Source organism: Myxine glutinosa, chromosome 7 (genome assembly GCF_964187855.1).
Source record: "Myxine glutinosa chromosome 7, kmMyxGlut1.1, whole genome shotgun sequence".
Classification (NCBI taxonomy): Eukaryota; Metazoa; Chordata; class Myxini; order Myxiniformes; family Myxinidae; genus Myxine; species Myxine glutinosa.
Window position 1 is genome coordinate 93,552,357 of NC_136267.1, and position 22,946 is coordinate 93,575,302.

Genomic DNA, 22,946 nt, shown 5'->3' on the forward strand with positions numbered 1-22,946 from the left:
GGAATGAGTCAGCTGTCCCTGGCGTTGTAATCTCAGCTTGCACAAGGGCATTCACCCAGCCACTCCCTTGCAGCCAGTCCCCCAATGTCTTCAGAGCTGCCATCTCGATGTGGAGTCCCCCAAACATCACTACCAACTTATCTTCGCCATAGTCCTCCGGCCACGTCCACTGAATTTGCTTGGCTAAGGCAAATAACGGCTGATAAAAGGCAACAACTGGTATCTGCCCAGGATTCAGATGCTGCACGGCTTTCGTCACAACATCCATTGAATGCCGGATCATTGCAACTGTGTGAGCACTGTCCAGAAACAATGGTAGCAGAGCATTGTGGCAGACGACTCGAGCTTCTGGTGGCTGGCGACTGGCATGAAATGCAGCCCAAGATGTGCTATCGTGTGTCTCATTCTCGTCTTCCAGGACTTGTTTTGTATTGTGTAGCCACACATTTTCATCTTCTGTATGTTTCCGCAACTGGCTGGAGTCACTTCGGTTCAGTGATGCTAATCTAGCAGCTGGGACAGAGGACATCTTAGCATTGCTGGTGACAGGGGGAACATCGGTGTAGTACTGTGGCAAGTGGCCGATTGTCTTGGAGCTTGCATTTACGAATCCTTCATTGATGACAACACTTCGATCCACACCTTCACCAGTATAAGAGGGGTGCTGAAAAATGGATATGGAAGTACCATGGAATGACTCTTTTGCTGTAGTTGCACTGGGGTTGTGGTCTATATTATCCACAGCGGCAGTTATAACAACGTTATAACAAGTTATAACAAGTTATAATAACAAAAAAATAACAACGTAACGAAATGGCGAGACACCAAAAGTGCAATCGGAAAAGAATGACTTGTAATATAATGGGCACCGCATGGATTTCTTTCTTTGTTCATTTATGTTATTATTACATTGGTACTTGCTTTTCAGGAAAAGTGGACCAAGAAAATGAAAATCCCCGTTTTTCATCAATGTGCATGATTTTCACAATTAATATCCATTTGGAATCTCACCAGATGCCGTGTCGCAAACCTATTTATACTAACTAATTCAATTATAGTTATCTATTGTGGTACCAAATGAAATAATAGGCACTCCCTAAACAGTCTTGGACTTTTAAACGCACATTAGCATCCACGGTCGACCCACTGTCTTCCCCAGTACATCATATATAGAAAATAAAAGTGACTGCTGGTGGCCATTTTGGAAAATGGCTGCTATAGCCACCATGGGCAAAATGTGAGGTGGCCCAATATCCAAATCTGTTCATATTATAAGTGTCTTTATGTGTGGCAAGTGTGTTGCTTTTATCACAAAATGCACAATCCTTATAAATATCTAAGTTAAGCTGCTCCACTACTATAATCTGGGGTCCAGCCCATGGACTACAACCCGAATGAAGCGGACGCCCCCCAGCTATGGCAGCGTCTATAGAGGGCGCCCGTCCATTGAACCCTCCGTTGGATCTGTCTATAGCTAATGTAACTCGCTAAATAAAGTGGTGTGAAAGAAACTGCATTAATGGTGGTAAACATCCGAAAAAAAATTCTCCAACCTTTAAAATCTCTTTTATTTCAATACAATTATATACTTGAACACTTCAGAACATAAATCGCCTTTTTGGCACTTTCAAAACCCTTCTGCTTAACAGCACTTGGACAAAATATTACGGAATTTTACATCATTTTGACCAATCAAATTTGCTTCTCGCAGACCCGGCCCATGTCCTTTTTCTCAAGGCTGCGTAGAGCAAGTGGTTTTATGAATGTGCTGGTTACTTTTGTGTTTGGTAATACCTCCTTTAGGTACTAACAGAATATCCACGTGAAAGCGTGCACAGTGCTATTCCGATAGCACACATTTATACTCAGACACTTTCTTTCTCAATTTTCTCTCAAATATGTGCCATAGTGGTTTCACTGCTACCTGAGTGGTATCCCTAGGGAGCATTTTGTGCTAGAAAACTGTAATTGTCTCTGAGTTCCAAGAGAGCAATTGCATCGCCTTAGAGAGTCTGTTCTCCTTCAGTGATCGGAGGAAGGAGAACTGCTCCTTTTTGACAAAATGGTGTTGTTGAAGTCACGTAAATGCATTACAAAACGCCATGGAGAAGCTCTTGTAAAGGAAGCTGCAAAGACAACAGTCTTCTGTCCATGTGAATCAACTGTTTATACCTAATTGAATCGTCTTGGCAAATGTCTTCAGTGAATAATGGTGACTGTGAAGATGACAGTGATTGCAGGCACAACATTTGTGCAATTAGCTCTGGCACATCCTTTGACAAGTCTGCTAAACAGAAAACGCAAGTCTTCCAGATGTTGCTGTGGGCCCTGTTTGGTTTACCTCCAGCTAATTTCAGGTTCTAGCCTTTCTTAGTGTAGTAGTTGTATTCTTCTTTTTAGCCACCGATATTCAAACTGTTGAGCATGTTTGGATGAGTATTTGGGGGCAGGAATGCTGCAAAACAGTGCAAAACATAACTCTTTCCCTTCCATTTTGGAACTACCCAGGTCTTAAATGGGGGGGTGTGGAAAGGGGTGGAGTTGCTTTTAAATGTAATTGTGACGGGTTAATGCATTGTTCATTAAATGACTTCAGTAGATTGAGGTTTGAGCCACAATTAGAGAGGAAAATGTGACTACTAGTTCTATCCATGCTGCAGCTGTAGCAGCATGTATGAGGAAAGCCATCTTGTTGGGGTCTGATCTGGGGAGGGCTGAGGGGTATTTTGTTTTTCATTCAGATACAAAAAGGAATAGAATAGAGTAGTGTAGGTATTAACCTTCTTAAATGCGACATGGACATTGGGTGAGACGACCGATGTTTATTGCTCAACACTGATGATAGGTGGTGGTGTAACATTTGTATAATTAAAAAGATTCTGTAATATTAATGAATTGAGTCACAGAGCTGAAACCTGGTACATATGTTTATCAGTTACATGTGTTTCTGAGTGTGAGTTTCAACACACTGGGTAGTTAGTTGCCCACAACGAGGTGTTGTGTTTTACATTTTTGTTTTTTTTATCTTTAATCTTGTGAATTCGTCTTATGACTGCAACCATTCTTTTTTTATTAAATCTCCATCTATAATCTACAGAGTGTTTCAAAAAGAGTGATACAACTTTAAACGTTTATTTACAAATAAACGGAAACCTCAGGAACATGAACCAAACATTTCTTGAAAACTTATGACATGGTATTTTCTATCACTGATTGCTATTGCAGCAAGTCACTGCTAGAGTTAATGAGAGCCCAAGGTCTGAAATTGGCATTTGCGCAAAATCCTTGTAATTGACGTTCTCGATGTGTGCCCCTCCGCGGTTGAGACAGGCATTGATCCCAACTACAAAGTTCTGTCCAACTTTCCTGTAGATCTCAGGTGGTTCTGCCCCCCAGAAAATGTTGTTGTGGTTGTTGATGGCACCGTTCAAGTGGAAATGGGCTTCATCACTGAACCACATCAGGTTGATCCAGTTTGGGTACCGCTCCATCACTGAGCCAATTGCACATATCAAGGCTCCTTCTCATGTCATCTTGACTCGGTTTCTGCCTAATAGAGATGATGTATGGGAAAAGCTTCAGTTCCTTAGTGAGGATACGCCAGACTGATGTTGGTTTGGTGCCCAGCTCCTGGGAGTGCCGGCGGTGGGACTTCTTGGGACGGTTCACTACAGAATCCCGCGCAGCGTCGATGTTGGTTTGGCTCTTGATTACTGATGCTGGCCTGCCACTGTTGCCCTTGCTCTGGTTGTGCACTGTAACCTTGTGCTCAAAATGTTTCACAATACGTTGAATGCCATAATTTGTGGGTACATCACGTGTTCTGAGGTCGTATTCCAGGCAGAACATCCGGCGGGTGTCTACATATGATTTAGTCTCGTACTACAGAGGCACCACTTTTGTCTTCTGCTCCACTGTCAATGGCATAGTTATTTTACAGGACCTAGAAATCCCAGGGAACAAATACCACGATAACACCACCAAACCCTAAAAAGGAAAACGGTATTGGTCAAAAAACAAAGAAATGGCAGGAAGTCAAAGTTATATCAATCTTTTTGAAACACCCTGTATAATCAGTGGTTCTTATAACCCTTTTCTCAACAGGGACCAGCAAAGATCAGCGATAAATGACTGTGGACCACCAATTGGGAACCACCTAATTAATGGTCTTTACTGTCGAAACTTCAGCATGTCATACATAATAAGGTAGTTTTGTCTGTGTCCATCCTGAAGTACTTCCTCAGTTTTGGTTGAACATGTAACGTTCCCAACATGCTCCCAGCATGTAACCAATGTTGTCATCAGATCCTCAGAGTGCACATGAGAGCACCTAAAATCCCAAAGCTTTCGTGCCCCTATAGTAGGCCTCAAACCCCACGCATTCATGGCTTCGTGCTCGCAGCATCTAGGTTAGTATGCATTCTGTTCCCTTCATTTCTGGACACCTCCCCCTTTTAAAAAGTCCTGGATCCACCCTATGAGTAGATGATACATATGTACACTTGCTCCATTATATATAGATTCGTCGTCAATAGCGGGTGAGTGGCAATAATTTTTGTTTTTTTGACATTGCTCTGCGGACTGGCAGCGGTCCCCTGATCGGTGGTTAAGAATCTGTGGTCTATATAGGGGAGGCTTATACCTGTTGTAGGTTCCCAAACCCCAGAGTTTCTTAGACCCCTGGGAGTACTAACCCACCATTTAGGTTTTTATTTTTCTTCCTGCACTGCCAATTTCCGAGCTGTATCTTGGAGCCGGCTGAGACTTTTGGAATGAAATTTTGTGTCAACAATGTGAATAGAAAGTATGTGAGGATATGTTTCTTACCTTGACATAATTTTAAGGTCATGGCCTAATTATAGACATGTTAACATTTTTCACCATAACTCAACTAAGGTTTGGCCGATCGGAAAGAAAAAGCCCTGTATAGATAGCCTTGGCTCTGGAGTAAGTGGCAATTTTACTTCATTAACACAATACCCCTCCGGGTTAAAGGTCAAGGAATTACACCCCTAGGAGTACCAAACGACCATTTAGATTTTTCTCCCTTCTTTCTGCCAATGTCCGAGGAGTGTTGGATTGAAATGTTGCATAATGCGACTAAAAAGTATGCAGGGTTGACATAATTTTTTACCTTGACCTATATTTAAGGTGTTGACCTAATTATAGGCCTTTTTAATATGCACCAAAACTCGACTAAGATTTGTCCGATCGGATTAAAATTGCCCTCCCTAGATAGCCAAGAGCAAGTCACATTCATGAGTAATCGACATCATACATACCCCTGTAGAGTTAAAGGTCAAGGTAAAATTGCAGTCTGAAAAATAACACGTTTTTTGTCATTGCTCAATTTTGCCAATGCGGAATCTCAATGATCACTTGGCCTTCCAAGATGTCCTTGAATCATGATAGAGTACCTGTACTGAATTTGTGCAGCTGATATTTGAGTGTCCTTGACCGACTTTTTTGGGATTGTGACCTTATTAACAAAAAACACGTTTTTTATCATAACTTGAATCATTTATCTCTGATTTGATGTTGGGGTGTTGTAAATGGGGACACATTCTCTTAATTTACCCTCTATCCCTAAACGTTGAAGGTCAAGTTCAAATGGCCATCATTGGATTGCGTGCCAAGGGTAAGTGATCGCTAAGGATAAGTTGGGGAGGCTTACCTTTGGGGATCGGTTTGTGATCGTATATATCTTGTTAATTTTGTCATTGATTCATACTTGTTTGGGATATATACTGACCTTAATTTTATAAACCTATGGAATGGAATTCCTCCAACCCACCCATTTGAGCATGGCGTAAATCCATGATTGCACAAGATCCAATGATGTACACAAAATTCCCGTTACTGAAAATATGGCAAAAAGGCACGTTACTTTTGAGGGTGGATTTTGAATGCTTGGCTAAAAATTACCCAGGATTCAGTTCTACAGTTTAATGCCCTTATCCAGGGGCTAGAAATGAACTGCCCAATTTCCTTAAAACAGAGTACGTGTAGATTTTGAATTTTAGTACGTGCTTCATGAGTACTAAAATTGGCACCGTATTTTAGTGGGTCGTCATCCAAAGTGTGGGCCGGACAATTTTTTTAATGGCCGTTTCAGCCATAAAAGGTATTTTTTGAATTTCAAATTTTCTTTTTCAACCTCGGGACCACTTGGTTGGCATAGAATGTTCCATGGGGGTACCGAGTCTAATGGGCTGAAATTGTATTAGTGCGATGGCACTCTGTGAATAATTTATTTGGAATATTTCTGTTTCCGACTCTATCGTTTGCACTCTCTTCATCTTGCACTTGCATTCCAAAAACGTCCTGAGTTATCTTTTGTCATTCCAACGTCTTGTTTATACCCGAGCTCTTTGGTGTGCTCTTAAAACTGCTCTTCATTGTTATTCTCGTTCACCGTTGCTTCGACCCCTCGCCACACACCATTACTTAGCACATGCATTCTGAGGCCTTTCATGTGAAAAAGTGCCTTTTGTATGATATCTGAAGGGGTACGTGTGCAGTTTGCTAAATGCATTTTGAAATGGAGTTTGCTCGATTTCAGAGATCCGTTGAAGCCTCCTACTACATCCACCAATTTGTTTCTGTAATAAAATTCTGCAATGAGCAGGTAAAGAAAGCTTGCGTGTGTTGTCCATCTGTCATTGCTCTCATTGAGGTGCGTACGAGGGGTTTTGTTGATTGTGTGGTCATTGCCGTTGTTTGATCCTACATCGGAAGCTTGTGGAGGAGTCGGGTGAACATTGTTTTTGTTTAATGATGCTCGGTTTGGCATGGGAGTTAATGGAAGCTGAGTTTTGTAGAGTGTGGCAGCTTGATTTGTCGGGATCCCTATTAGCTCTTCCTATTGTGCGAGGACTATGTCAGCTGTTCTAATGTTTTTTTTTTTTCTTGTTTTTTGTTTGGCCAATTCTTGGATGGCCGGCTTAACGGCCCATATCTACTCGACCCTTAGAACTCTATGTACTCGCGGCATGGCATTATCCAATAGGCCGTTTGTTTCATTGCCTGTACTGTCCCCACTAATGGATTGCTCACCTTAACAAAACATCAGGTCTCGTGCGCTCGTGTTGGACAAGCAATGTTGGGGGTTTTCTTTTTTCTTTTAACCTCTGCATTATTAAACGAGCAGTGTGGAGCAGCAGATAAAGGGTTTTGCATAGTTAATGATGCTAGAAGTACAAAAAGTGCTCGTGTTGACATTACTGTTAAGCGAAGTTTAATTGCTGATTTGAACGGGTGCTTTGCACCGTGCTAATGTGTGCCGGTGCTGGGCCCAGGCCCCTCCGGTTGTTAGCGGCCTGTCTCTACCTCACAGCAAGGGAGATGTAATATGAAGCCGTTTGGGTATCTATTGTTCGAGAGGACACGTGTGCTTGTTTTATTACTTGGCAAAAAATTATTATTTTTTTGCAAGTATGTTGCTCACTCTGGTGTGTGTGTGTGTGTGTGTGTGTGTGTGTGTGTGTGTGTGTGTGTGTGTGTGTGTGTGTGTGTGTGTGTGTGTGTGTGTGTGTGTGTGTGTGTGTGTGTGTGTGTGTGTTCCCGCGTCCCCGCTCACTTATACTTACAGGACACAATTTCAAACTGATCTTCACGAAACTTTACCAAATGGTAGAGTTCGTGGTTCGAAAAAATGCTCTATTTTTTGGGGTCAAAAGGTCAACATAGGCCAAAGGTCAACCACTTTTTTCAAATTTCTAAAAGCCTCAATTTTCATCCGATTGACTTGAAATTTGAATAGGATTTTCATATCGGCCAACTGAATTCAACCACCAACTATTTTTGAGGTTAAAAGGATGCTCTACTGAGTGCCATTCCACATTGTTCCGTTTTGCCAAGTGTCGCTCTATGAGCGATTTTTTATTTATTTATTTATTTTAATTTTCAGCGTGCTGCGTTTGCCTTGTAGCAGCACAAACACACTTCCTGATACATGGCTCGCCGTCGAGTTGGCTTAGGAGGGCTTTACCAAAATTGGAATTGCATTCTTCCCCTCACCCAAGGTCACCGATTTACCAACTCTGGGCAAATTTGCCTGGGCCCTTAAATGCCACATCCCCCTGCTTTGTTGCCTCTTCTCGCGGATCTGTCACCGTCCTTGTGACCTTGCCTCGCTTTTTACCTCCTTGCCGGCAGGTGCAGTCGAGTGCTGTTTGAGGTAGGGAGGGTGACTGGTCGAGGCGGGGTTATGCATCATGGGCGTTTGTTTTGCCAGCTGAGAGGCCCGCAGGTGTGCTGTGTACCTTGCGTTTGGAGTAGCTACACTTTAGCCTTCCTCGACTTGGTTTATTGCTTCCTATTGTTTTAGGTTTGTTCCTATTGTTTTAGGTTTGTTGTTGGGCGAGATTTTTTTATTTATTATCTTAATACTTTTTGGACGAATAGGGTGACAGGTGTGCCTCGATCTGTGATGGAGAATGGCACCTCGTCAGAGGGCGACTGTCGTGTGTTACCGGCTTACGAAACACAGGTAAATGGCCGCCTGCGGAAGTGAAGCATTCCATTCAAGATAGCTCCCATCAAGTCGGTTGACTCCGAATGTGTGTGCTGCAGCCATAACACCAAGCTTGCTGATAGTAATGTTGGTTTGTTTTGGATCAAATACAGTAGTTTGAACTTTGCCAAAGAATATTTCTTACTCTCAAACAAAACTATTGTACCTCTCCGACTGTCTGATTAAACCTTTGACAAAGTTTATACTTTATCCATTCGGTATGTTGTATGGGAAACGTTTCGTGATACCTGTCCTGCAGGGCAGACAGGTTGCTGGCGATGTAATTGTTTAAAAGGTTTGCTTCAAATCAGCACTCTTTGACCGGCTTCTTGTACAATCTACAGAGTGTGCATTGATTAAGCCATCTTAAAGTCTTGGAGGCATGGCAGACTCCCAAACTATCCCCTCTTTTCTTCCTTTCAATTACGAGCAGGAGTGTTTTAGGGGATGGGAGGAGGAAGTTATACTGTGTAGGTTTCGGTAAAGCCAGAGGATTGACTTGATATTGTTTTGCAGGAGTCACGGTTGCCTCCGGCCATTCGTCAGGCTCTCCAGGAGTCTTTCAGCCAGATCGAAAAGGAATTTGAAGCCCTATACCTGGAAAATGTGGAGTGTAAGTGGCAGCACACACGCAATGTATGTCCACCGCCCCATTGTGAAAACCCAGCATCGAGCTTCACTCACAGTATCTGCGCATCTATGTTTGTTCACATGGAATGAATTATTCGAGTTGCTAAGGCTGCTCTAAGGGTGGCATGGGGCAACTCCAATAATATGCTCCCTGTGCATACCGTCTTGATTTTCGCCATCGACTTTCGGTGCACAACTTTCTTCCACAAAGGTTAATTAATGAGTGTTTTATTTCGCCTTTCTCTGCTAAGTGTGTATGGCGTTCAACTAACAGTCAGGATTTAACTTTGGTGAATTTGGACCTAAGATCGAGTGTGTGTGTGTGTGTGTGTGTGTGTGTGTGTGTGTGTGTGTGTGTGTGTGTGTGTGTGTGTGTGTGTGTGTGTGTGTGTGTGTGTGTGTGTGTGTGTGTGTGTGTGTGTGTGTGTGTGTGTGTGTGTGTGTGTGTGTGTGTGTAAAACTTCGAGGAAGAACGGTGCCCAGCTGATGATCCATGCAATCGGGGAAACTAGTCAATTGCTTACAGTTTAAGATTCTTGCTTTAGGTAGAGAAACGATGTTTTGAGGTTAACAATTTAAATAAAGTTGAATATGGGATGTTGTGAAATTGACATCATTTACAGCAATCCTTTAAATTATTTGTTTAGGAGCAACCAAAACTGTACAATTAATTAAATGCATTTTAAAATAAGAATTGAAAAAGAGAAATAAGAATTGAAAATTATAAGAGATAGAATTGTGAGGGACAAAAATAAAAAATAAGATGTGTGTATGTGTGTGTGCGGATGGATGGATCGATGGGTGCATGGGTGGGTGTGCGTGTCTGTGAATAAGAGAGAGACAGAATTGTGAGGAACAGAAATGAAAAAACGAGGGTGTGTGTGTGTGTGTGTGTGTGTGTGTGTGTGTGTGTGTGTGTGTGTGTGTGTGTGTGTATATTGTTGCGGTTTTGAGAACCCACACTTTCTTGTAAATATCACATCATTAATGGTTAAAGGTAGCACCCCATAGATAGGCCACAAGCAACACGTAGGTCACCATAGGACTTCAGTTATTTCATTAGTATGTGTATAGATAAGGCCATGTTTCCAATAGTTGAATCTGCGTTGTGTCAATCAAATAAGGAGTAGGCCCCATTCCGTCCATTTTGACAGCCTCCCTCTCCAAGCGACGCCATTACGTGCCCTCCTGTCTGTACCCCACTGCTCTCCCAATTTGGTACACTCCTCGGCCAGCAGCAGCAGCCTTCGCTGCCCGTGAGCTTGCTCAACGCCGCCATAAGCCACGAGGTGAGGCCCGGAAAAAGGGGGCGGAGCACAAGAATGGAGGTGTGGCTACGTCAACCCACCATCCGGGCCGGTAAGCGATGACCAGCCAACCAGGGCTGAAGTAGGATCGCCTGATAGGCGTGGCTTTTGGGCTGGTGGAGCGATCGCTGGTTCACTTATAAAAGCGCGAACGAAAAGCCCTTTTACAGGACTCTCGGAGGACTTACCAGAGGACTTATGCAGCGGCGCTCATTAAAGACGACTTGTGGGTACATGCGCTTGGCAACAGGACTGATGAGAAGAGCTCGCCTTGAGAGGACTCGTTGAAAGATTGGTGATGACAGGACGTATTGGGAGAGCGCACATTACAACGAACTCGTGGGTACATGCGCTTGATCAGAGAGGGCTCATTGGCATTGGGAGCTCAAAGCAGGACCTTGGAGAGGGGGGCGTTTGGCGCGAGTGTGCAACTATTACGTACGCTAGTACCAGCCTTCCCCCCCCCCCCCGTCATTATAACTGTCCGTTCGCGTTACACTGAAGAGCTGCCTGCCGTGTTTCGTCCGCTGGACCGGAGCCTTGACCGGAACCAGATTGGAGCCTGGACACGCTGGTGACCATCAACCTGTTCCACCCTACCATCTACAATCCCCGTGTGAGTGTGCATGTGAGACGGGCCCGTTTGTCCAGGGAATAAGATAAGACTGTTTAAGGCTGCCCTGTGTAACTGCTTCTTCCTCTTCCTTGTGCATTCCCTTGTTTCGTTTCCTCTTCTTTCTGTAAATTGTTAATAAATTGCCCTGTTCTTTCTGGTTTCTCCTTAATCCAATCGTCCTAGTCTTTTCTCCATTGGGTAAACGTGGCAAGATCGGAACCGCCATAATCGGGTGTAGTCCTTGTTAACGGCCCGAATCGCGGCTCCCTTCGCTCGGCGTATCCACTAACGCCGTGGTTTGGGCGGGAGTTATTTCCTTGCTTCACGGTCGGTGTTAGTAATTAGGTATTAGGACTAAGTCGACCAATAACTCTATTTAATAACGACCGGAAGGAACGTTGTAACTTCCAGGACTCGCGTCAGCCAGATAAAAGGACAAGGGGATTAACCCCCCCTTGATAAGGGGAGAGTCGACGTCCGAGATCCGCAACAATATATATATATATGTATGTATTCAGGGTTGGTTGATTTTCCCTATCTGTACTGAATGGTCGAATTCACCTCTCACAGTCCTTGCCATGTAAAATCCAAAATCTCTTTGCTGTAGTTCCAGTACGTTTCACCATGAATTCCGATCTTTTATTAAATTCACTCACACTGCTGAAGTTTGATCCAAAAATCCAACTGGTGTACTTTACATGAATTACATGGACATTAGTAGGTGATGTATAAATCAACACAGTATATGAGATTTGAACCTGCGGTGCGCTCACCATTTTGAGGTCGATTCTCTTTTTTATACATCCGTTTGCTTACCAGATTGGCATTCAGTCACATGGTAGTTTGTCATCCGTGGGAACCTGTTGCTATAATGCGATAATAGTTGTGTTTGTATAAATCAGTTACTCTTTGGAGGGAGGACAGGAGAAATGGGAGTGAGAAGGTCGGGGTGGGTGGTGTGTCACTTAGATGAGTGGGTCTTTGTGTGCTTTCATCATTTATTGCTAAAGATTTCGGGTCTTCACTCCCTCCCGTCCACCCCCACCCACTCAAATTTATCAGCATCCATTGTTAATAAATATAGTACCTGCGCACCAAATAATCTTGAAATGAACAGTGAGCACATTTTGAGGTGGAACACGGTCTGTGAAAGTATTCGGAAACAGTTATACTGCACCAAAGCTATGTGATGTGGACGCCCCTAGTTTACACTGAGCAAAGTCGAAGATTAGAAACCATGTTTGTTTAGAAGGTGGGTACAGCATTGCCAGTATAAGAAGAACGACATAATCATTGGGGTTATTCCAATGATATTCATGCTCTTTTTAGGGTAAATTCATCAGTTTATGAGTGACAACAGTGATGTGTGTTTATTATTGTAAATGTACAACCTTTTTAAATGTGTGTGAAACAAACTGTTTTTAAAGTAAATTACAATAAAGGGTCATTTTTCGTATCAGTCAACACTTTGTGTTCGCCCTTTGCCTTCTTCAGCGCGATCACTCTTTTACTCATGCTTTTTGCATACGACTGAAGCACTGTTACAGGAATGTTGTTCCAAATGTCCTTTTGTACAGTGGTTCGAAACCTTTTTCTCAATAGGGACTGGCAAAGGTCAGCGATAAATGACCGCGGACTGCCAACTGTGAACCATGTAACTAATGGTCTTTACTGTCTATACATACTTCAGCACATCGTACATCTCCAATGACGTTTTACAGTAACAAAAATATACTTTTTTTTTTTTTAACAGCGTAGGGCAAAGCCGTCTAGAACAGTGTCTGTCTGTCCATATGCATGTATGTATGTCCCTCACAAATGTGCACCAATCAGAACTGAGGATCTGGTCACATGACGGGGGTGATGTGATGTGATTATGTCTGTGATGCCATTATGGCGTACGACGGCTGACTCCACATACCGCCATTTTGATGTATATGCCGTTCAGTCCAAACATATCGTCGAACCTGGCATACACAGTTGTGGCCATAAACATTGGCAGCCTTGCACTTTTTTCAAATAATGCACCATTTCTTCCAGAAAATTGTTGAAATTAAAAAATATTTTGGTATCCACATATGTATTTCTTTGGTTTTCAGTGGAACAAACCAAAAAAAGCTGAAAAAATCACTAAATCTTAGCTTATTCCACACAGAAATCCTAAAATGGCCCGGACAATATTATTGGCACCTTTTAGAATGGCCCGGACAATATTGATTTCCCTTTACTTTGGAATTGAACTCACCTGTGGTGAGTTGCGGGTGCCTGCAATTTAAAAATCACTCCTTCAACCAGTTTGAATAGACAAAAGGAGTCATTCTGTTTTGTGTCACTGTATGTACAGCAATGAGCATGGAGAAAAGAAAGAAAACCAGAAAATTGTCTGAGGAGGTCAGACACAAGATTGTAGCCAAGCAGGGCAATCTTAAGGCTACAAGTCCATCTCCAGAGACCTTGATGTTCCTGTGTCCACCGTACGCAATGTTATCAGGAAGTTTAAGGCCCATGGCACTGCAGCCAACCTCCCTGGATGTGGCCACAACCGAAAACGTAATCAAAGATTGCAGCGAAGGATTGTTTGAATGGTGGAGAAAGCACCGTGATCAACTGCCAAACAGATTCAAACTGTCCTTCAGACAGAAGGTACGACAGTTTCAACTCGCACCATTCGTCGCCAATTCAATGAAAGGGGGTTCCATGGCAGGAGACCCAGGAGAACCCCACTGCTGAAAGAGAGACATAAGAAAGCTCGGCTGGAGTTTGGAGATTTAAACATGGAGGAGATTCAGTGATGTGTTGTGGTTGCTGTTCTGCCTCTGGCACTGGGTGCCTTGAATGTGTGCATGGCATCATGAAATCCGGAGATCACCAAGGCATTTTGGAGCACAACGTTCAACCCAGTGTCAGAAAGCTGGGTCTCTGTCGAAGGTCATGGGTCTTGCAGCAGGACAATGACCCCTAACACACTTCAAAGAGCACCCAGGAATGGTTCACGACAAAACGCTGGATTGTTCTGAAGTGGCCAGCAATGAGTCCAGATACAAATCCCATTGAACACCTGTGGGGAGATCTGAAAACAGCATTTGGCACCCTTAAAATCTAGGAGAACTGGAGCAGTTTGCACAAGAAGAGTGGGACAAACTGCCAGTAGCGAGATGTAGGAAGCTCATTCATGGCTATAGGAAGCGCTTGACTGCAGTTATTTTGTCCAAAGGCTGTAACAACAAACAACAGGCATTTTAAGGCCATTTACCATGCCAGAGCGGGGGTTAGCCTTGCGAGCCCCATGACAAAAAGTCTGTGCTACCAAATATGAAGTCTCAGGTGTCAATAATTTTGTCAATGCCATTTCTTTTTATTTTCTGATTTAAAAGGATATATTAAGTTCTGAATCAAAAACAAAGGTTCTGTAATATTAACAGTGAAATAGAGAATTGTGGAGACCAAATACATTTGCAAATTTCAACCTATTTTTAGAGAAAATTGTTAGTTATTTGAGGAAAGTGCAAGGGTGCCAATATTTTTGCCCATGACTATCACAATCTGCATGCTCTAACTTTACGTTTTTCATTCAGTGTGAAACACAAACAACACACTGACACACACACACACACACACACACACACACACACACACACACACACACACACACACACACACACACACACACACACACACACACACACACACACACACACACACACACACACACACACACACACACACACACACACACACACACACACTGACTGACACACACACACACTGACACACACACACTGACACACACACACACTGACACACACACACACTGACACACACACACACACACACACACACACACACACACACACACACTGACACACACACTGACACACACACACACACACACACACACACACACACACTGACACACACACACACTGACACACACACACTGACACACACACACACACACACACACACTGACACACACACACACACTGACACACACACACACACTGACACACACACACACACTGACACACACACACACACACACACACACACACACACACACACACTGACACACACACACACACTGACACACACTCACTGACACACTCACTGACACACACACACACACACACACACGGACACACACACACACACGCACGCACACACACACACATATTTACACACGCTGACAAACTCTCTCTTATTATTACCCTCGCCAGAGGAGAGTGTATTGCATTTTAGCCCGTTTGTGTGTTTATTCCGGCAAGTATGTTGGTTGGTTTGTCTGTCTGTCTCTTTGTCTGTCTGTGTGCAGTGCTACGTCTACATCGTTGCACATAGCATCACCATACTTTACACACATATTTGCCTTGCCCTGGAATAGACTGTGCCCAATTTTTAACTCTCTAGGCCCAATGTCAAGCTCAAGGTCACCCAAAACGATGGGCACCCAATCATTTGCGCCTCCCAATTGAAGCCCCGCCCTTAGGGCGGGTACCGTTGCCAGAAATATATAATGGCGATACAACAATTTTTACCGCTTTGCTTTGAAAAATGCGAATGAAGGAGGAGGAGCGTGTTAATATGTCTGGTTGAAGGCTTTGGGTGGTGAGGGGGCTTGATGCCAGATTTTAATCTTACAGCCGCCATGTTGGTGCTCGCCGTCACTGCGATGCGAAGCGAAAGACGCCTCAGAGCTGTCACATTCACAATCGCTATGTCGTATGTACTTCTGATATGTGTTTCCTTCATTGTACAAACTACCAAGTCAACAGTTAAAAGGATTTTGAGCCGATCGGTGTTACGGCCTTGGCAAGATCGATGGAGACGGCGATCTGTTAGCTTATACACCACCCAAATAGCTATGTGGAATTCTCTGATGTCGGGATTAAACGTCGTTTGAACTTTGGCAGAGGTCATTATTTACTTTTAATGATCCAAAATGGCCGATTAAAAAAAAAAAAGTACATTCCGGCAAGTCCTCTGTCTCTGACCGATTTTTCATTTGTCTGTGTGTTTGTTTGTTTGTCTGCACAAAATAAATATGATTTTCTCTGCAAGCGTTGGTCCAATTGACAGAAAATTTTCACCACAGGTGCACCTCTACCTGTAAAAAATTTAATGATAGTTATGATGTCATAGATCATGTGGTTCGGCCACCATCTTGGAAAAACCGAAAAAACGTTGCACCTCTATATTTCGGAAAGCGCTGCATAGAAAAAATTAAGACATGGCTCATTGTAAAGAACTCTCCATGTGGAATAACATCTGTTAATAATGATGTCATCTGTGCCTCCATTATGACGTCATAATTTGACAAGTACAAAACTTCATCCGATCAAGATGAAATTTATTGAGCATAATCTAGGGATAAATTGGTGGAGAATTTTTTTTAATAATGACGTCATCGGTCACGTGGTTCGGCCGCCATATTTGTTTTAACACAAAAGCCTTAAAAAACACTGAAAACACATCCTGGTGAGGGTCTGCAATCTCTGATTGCTCTTTCTTGTTATAGATGCAAAGTCAAGGTTGATGGAAGGGCAGTTTTTTGACAATGCTCAAAGTGCTTGGACAGTATTAGTAAGATGATGGTGGTAGTACTTGGTGCGGGCAGCGGGGGGGGGGGGGGGGGGGGGGGGAGAGGAGGATTAGCGTGAGAGGTGGATTGATGCTCTGTCGTCTAATTTACAAGTATATTGAAAACTTTTGGAGAAATATAACAACTACCTTGTAGGTCTCATTCTGTTTATTATTGGTTGTATTTTTTCCTTCATCACATTTTTATTAGCATGTAATCGGCATTAACATTAACAGTGTTGTCACCCATGGTGAGTATTGCACGTGGTGCTGCAATCATGTCCTACAAATATTGGGTTCATTTTGACCAAGCTTTTAGTTGTACAGCTTCATCTTGTGAAGATATTGTGCAGTAGACACTTTGATAAATAATCTGTTGTGCAATCCTGGTCTCGAGAACGTTTCGAGGCTGTTTGTAGCTTTTGGAACCAGCGATTATCATGTGTCGTCCAATCATCTTCTCCCGTAGGATATTTGTGCAAGGACACGATGTGCGTATTGCTGTGGCATGTCAGATTCAAACATGTACCCGTTTGATTATGTGGGTAGTGAAACAACGCGCCTTGTTTAAATTTCGCACCTTGTGATTCAATACACTGTCACTTTCTGAAGGATCGTGCCTGCGGGCTCCGCTTTGTGTCACTTATGCTTGTGGTTACTTGTTATAACTTAGCGGAGATTATTTCTTTTTCGCCAACACAAATGCTCTCCTCTTCCCTGTCTCCTTTTTCTGCATGCCACTCTATATCATTTGAGGGGCCATATGTTTATGCATACACTGGAAATGAGAGGGTGAAGGGGGGGGGGGGGGTTAAATGGGTGCGGTGCAGTGTTGGCTAAATTGCTAAAGATGGTTGTGGAGGGGTGTGGGGAAAGAATGTTGGGGAGTGGAATGGGGGGAGAGAAGGGAGTGGGCTGAAATGGTTTGGGTGGGGGATGGGTGAGTGGGGGAGGAAATATAGTGTGTAGGCAAGGGTGTGGAGGGGGTGGGGGATGTCAATATTTGCATCTGAATTAAAATTGGCCCTAATCACAATTGTTCCTTTTCTAACCATTAAAGATTGTTATTGGCCAGTTTTGGACTAACATTGCTTTTTGACAGTTATTGTACAATGAACTGTGGGTATTTGAGTATCTGGTGAATTTTCGTTTCACCTTCCCAATCTGCTGTGTTGCCCTTTAGTGAGAAAAGACATCGACACCTTGAACGAGCGCTTGGTCTCCGAGGGTCATGTTCCTGAAGGATTGGATCTGAACAAAGGAGCTAAACCCAAATGTGAGTGTAACTCCATTGTGCCTTGGATATGCTCAACATGGACATCCACCACCACCCTCCCGCCCTCCCACAGTTAGTAGTCCCCTTCCAGTTTCACCAGAGGGGACTATAGGTTTGCTCTCTGTCTGTCCCTCTGTCCCACCTGTGGTTTTCCAGTATTTCCTCCCTTACCCTTTAACATATTCAACTGAAACGTATTACATGGCTTTATTATAAGTTACAGAACAAGTTTGGGTTTCAGGGCGTTTGGTCAATTTTTCAGTTATGCCATTTTTTGACTATATCACACCCGTAGGGGACATACTGTATATTGCAAAGCAATTCTTCCTCTTGTTATCATGAGGTTGGATGTTTGCGAGATTGTTCTTTGAGTAAGGGGGTGGGATTTTTAAAAGATTGAGATTGCAAACGAATATGCTTTGTTGGCTTATTAAAATTTAACTAAACACTAGTCCTTGGCCCAATTAAGAGAAATTCTGGTTTTGTATGTTTGCTGTTGCAAACCTGCAGTCTTTGTATTTTTTTTTTTAAGCTGGACATGCCACAAGCCAGTTGTCTCAGAAGCTCAAAACGACGTACAAGGCTTCAACCAGCAAGGTATGTTTGTGTGTATTTGTGTTAACGCACTGCCTAACACACAACATTCGGACACATCTCCACCTATTTGTGATTGCAGGAGAGAAGGCACTGTGCGTTTCCGTGCGTGTGTGCGCGTCTGTCTGTGTGTGTGTTAAATTATGATAAACATTAAGGGGGTAGGGGAGGAGGGGCAAAAGATGTGACAATCCTAAACCATTGGAGTTTTTTTTTTGAAGAAGCAGATAGATGGTTTGATCTCATGTAGGATATGATATGATCTGTGATTTTCATTCCGAACAGCCACAAACTTTTTAATGATGGATCGGCCTTGAAACTCTTCAAGTTTCAAGACCATAATTACCAGTTCCGATGGTTTAATTTTCCACTTTATATCAATTTTAAAAGTACCATCTGGTGTGGTGTCATCAGGGGCACGGCTTCAGTTGCCAAAATCCCAAACTTGCAGGCACTGTGACTAAATCGTACAACTCTTGTATGGTCTGTGAAAATTGACTACCTATCTTCTCCAGAACCTTGTCCATAAGCATGGCCAGTCCATGACTCTTTGTAGCATCATGGGTTCCACAATTTTTCGGACTCCATTGGGAGATCAGACCAGATGTTTTCTCACAATGATCACGTGGGAAAGTGATATTTGGAGCCTCTATAGATCTGGGAAATAGGTCTCGCAGAATAGCTTAGATGTATGCGAACTCGCTTTTGAGCTGGCAAGTCTGGATTAAATTCCCGATCCATTTCTAAAGTCAGCCTAGTACTTCGCAAGCATGAGTTGCACCAATGAGCGTGTCCCTTCTGTGCTAGCATTCATTATTGGATGTTAAAGATCCCATTATTTATTTTGCAAGACTATTGCACAATGTGATCCCTTCTGTGCTAGCATTCATTATTGGATGTTAAATATCTCATTATTTATTTTGCAAGACTATTGCACTATGTGCACATACCATAGCTTCACTCTAAGTTTCCTGCTCCTAACCTACAGCACCCTGCGACGAATGGCTACCTGTGCCGGGGTTAGTTCCCAGCCGAGGAAATGTTTGTGACTCTGTGCAACCTGCAATGCTCTAAAAAGTCAGGCAAATTAGACTGGGATTGCTGCAAGTGGAAATAGTCTTTCAGCATCTCCTCCGGGTTGTTTGTCGAATGGTGTTTTCGGGGAATTGAAACGTTTGCTGAAGTGCACTGAATGGCTTCAAATTGCATTGAGCAGAACAGAATGGACCATGCTGAGGGAGGTCTTTGTCCTGCAGTGGATTAAATAAGCTGGCCAAGTGAAGTTTGGAGATGAGTCCTGGTTACAAAGTTAAATCGTAAAGATAAGGTGTTTGTGTAATTTACGTTATTTCATTGGTTTTATGGGTGCCTTGGACTTCATTTAAAGACTAAATTTGGCTCTTTCCAGTAAGCTTTGCTATTCTGCATTTGATTAGTAGAGTGAGGAAAATTGTCCTAGAATGGCCCGGAAAATTGTCCTATATAAGTTGAAATTGCCTGAAATGAAATGATGTACAGCAATTCAAACAACATGGCACTCCAGTTCATTGTATTTCCATGGTAATATAAAATCTTTTAAAAATTGATTTTTATTAATCAGTTAGGCACTTTAATACATTGTAACTTGTCATAAGAAAGACCAAATACAGCAATGGAGTCATCAGGAGGAAGCTTACTTGCGAGCAGACATCGACTTCCTACTTCCAAGAACCATTTTCACAATAAAACAATTAAACCTCGAATCATGAAATTGAATTAATGTTTTGTTTTTTTGTTTTTACACGGAATCGAGGAAGAGCTAGAACACAGAACAGAATAGGATGCAACTGAAAAAAAGGAACAGCAGAAGGAGAGGAGGGAAATGCCAACAGCAGGGCTGAGAGTTAAAATAAATGGAGATGGACAAATGATGCATGAGGGTAGGGAAACGTGCAGAGGATGGACAATATGGATACATGAGCAAACTCTCATGAAGGAAAAACTGGAAATTTGGGGGTCGGGTGGGTGGTTTAACGGGGATAGAAAAGATCCTTGTTTTGGATGGGAGATGATCCGAGATGGTGTTGAACAGCTGCCTTGAAGACCTGGATGGAAGAATGAGATTGAAGAGAATGTGGAAAGTGGTTCCACAGGTGGGGAAAAAAAAGAATAAATCAGTGGAGGTGAGCAGTGATATTCTGGATTTTGGGGGTTTCATGTGCAGGTTGTTGATGGTGTATCACGTGTACCCTGCAGGAAACTGGTGGTTTTGGGGGTTGAGGGAAGGCACAGAAAGACTAGAAAGGAGGTGGTATAAAATAGAGGCGCCATCGACCTGTCTGCGATGGCAACATCATATGCCAAAAGACTCCACTTCATCGTGGGAAATTCCAATCATCTTGAAGGCCTTGGTTAACATGGCGTGTAGCTGAGCAAGGTGTGAGGCAAGGGTGCCAGCCATAAGGGGAGAGCAGTATTCCATCAAGGTGTGCTTGAAGGCGGATAAGCGTTCAGGTGTGCCAATGAAGGAGTTAGAACAATGGAGGATGCCCAGTTGGTGGCTGGCTCGAAAACATTTGAATCTTGAGTTTATATCTCCACTCCACTCCCCTTCCCCCCCCCCCCCTAACTCCCCAAAAACGAACCCTTTATTTTAAAATATGAGTTATGAAGGTGGGAGGAGAGCACACCATTAGTGCTGGTGTGAAACACCATTTTCAGGAGTGTCACCCAGATATTCTCAGCAATTTAATAATCAGAGACCATGGTAACAACCTACCTATATGTTTGTTTTACAGACCTGGTGGCAGGCACCAAGTGGCCCTATTTTATCCTTCATGGTAATTATTTTTAATGAGGTTGGAAATTGTACTTCATCCTCCACGAGACATTAACTGGGCAACAATATACTTAAAACGTGGCATATCATGCACGAAGATTATAATGGGTTTTTATACTTCTGTACAGCAAAGGCCTTTTCATTTGCACATGCTGTATTGGATCTCCACATTTGGTTGTGATGGTCTGCATGGTCTTCATGGCTTTTATTGGCAACAAACTCGAGGGTGCACTGAGAATGGCTCGGATTTTTTTTTTTGAGGATTAATCTTCGTGGCTGTTTGCCCATGGTCTAATAATTGTCGAGTTTCTCTTTCTGTCACCTTCGACCCCTTTAAAAACGAATCGAAGAGTTATTGCGCTGACATTTCTATACACCGTATCATTCCAGGAATAACAATTTGCTGTTTTGACTTTACTTGACCAGATAATTAATTGATGAATTTAGGAGTCTCACCTCTAAACTCGACAGATTTAGGGATATTTCTCTAGGCATATTGTATATAAAGGTGAGTTGATGTCTGTGTGCCCCCCCCCCCCCCCACCCTATACCCTCCATTCTACAGGCCACGCCTTCCTCCATCCCTCCATCTCTTTCACCGTCACAAGCACCACCCATTGGCCAGGTGACACCTTTCTCTCCAGCGGGCCACAAACGCTGAACTGAAAATATTGTCATGCGACTCCGGTTAACACCAGAGACCGCGGATAGGCCTAAACGGATTTAATGGAGGCGACGACCGAACACGGATTTGACTATCAAACGCGGGAGGAAGAAGGAAAATGGAAGGCTGCGCAAGCGCTTACCTTCAACGAACCCACGGCAGCTTCGGTCCTGTAAGGGAATTAATTCAACCGGGCACAGGTTTAACAGGGAATGGAAAATAATACAAGGGTTTATTAAGGTAAAAAGGCAAGGACAGGAAAAGCATGCGCCGGTAAATCTAACTCCTAAATTGGGATCCCACACACTGACGTCAAATACAGACACAGGAATAGATTAAAGGAAAATAATTGTCTCGTCGTGTAAAATGTAATGGGGATTGGCCTTATCTGTCCCTCGTCTTCAATCTCCGGCATGGAACACGGCTCCGTTCGGCCCCGATGCACCCACGAGGTCCCTCGCTCCAGCACCACAGCACCGAGCACCGCTCCAAGCACCACGAGGTCGATCTTCACACACGATCGATAAGCCAACTCTCAAGCCAACTCAACCAGAGACAGGACTCTCTCCACTCAGGATCGCATCGGGACTGCCAGGGCCAGGAATCTCCAGAGCACGAACCGCAAGAGAGCAAGAGACGCAAGAGGGCAAGAGGCACCGGGACTGCCAGTTCCAGGAATCTCCAGAGCACGAACCGCAAGAGCAAGAGACGCAAGAGGGCAAGAGAGCAAATGGTGTTCAGCGCTCCCTTAAATAACCTTCCCGCAGTGGTGACGTCAGCCCTGGCGCGCCACCCAATCAGTGCCCTCCACCGACTCGTTGGCTGGAGGTTCACGCCTACCTCACCACCCCAACACTCGTTCCCTGTTCCGTGGTCATAGCACGTGGCACTCGATGTGGCTAGGCCTGTCAGAGATGTAATTTGTGGCGGCCATCATCGGCGGTGCCCC

General features: G+C 43.5%; 1 protein-coding gene across 4 annotated transcripts in view; it reads left to right on the forward strand.

Annotated features, from left to right (window-relative positions):
• The window catches only part of WDR37 (WD repeat domain 37), a 238,826-nt gene that overhangs the window by 97,064 nt on the left and 118,816 nt on the right, over positions 1-22,946 (forward strand). For 3 of the 4 annotated variants that reach the window (XM_078782006.1, XM_078782007.1, XM_078782008.1), the window contains exons 3-5: positions 9,032-9,128; positions 17,829-17,921; positions 18,454-18,518. In XM_078782006.1, the coding sequence (XP_078638132.1) occupies positions 9,032-9,128; positions 17,829-17,921; positions 18,454-18,518 (255 nt within the window). Of the gene's footprint in view, positions 1-8,267; positions 8,492-9,031; positions 9,129-17,828; positions 17,922-18,453; positions 18,519-22,946 lie in introns of those variants that run through there. The other variant, XM_068122726.2, reaches the window with a different exon arrangement.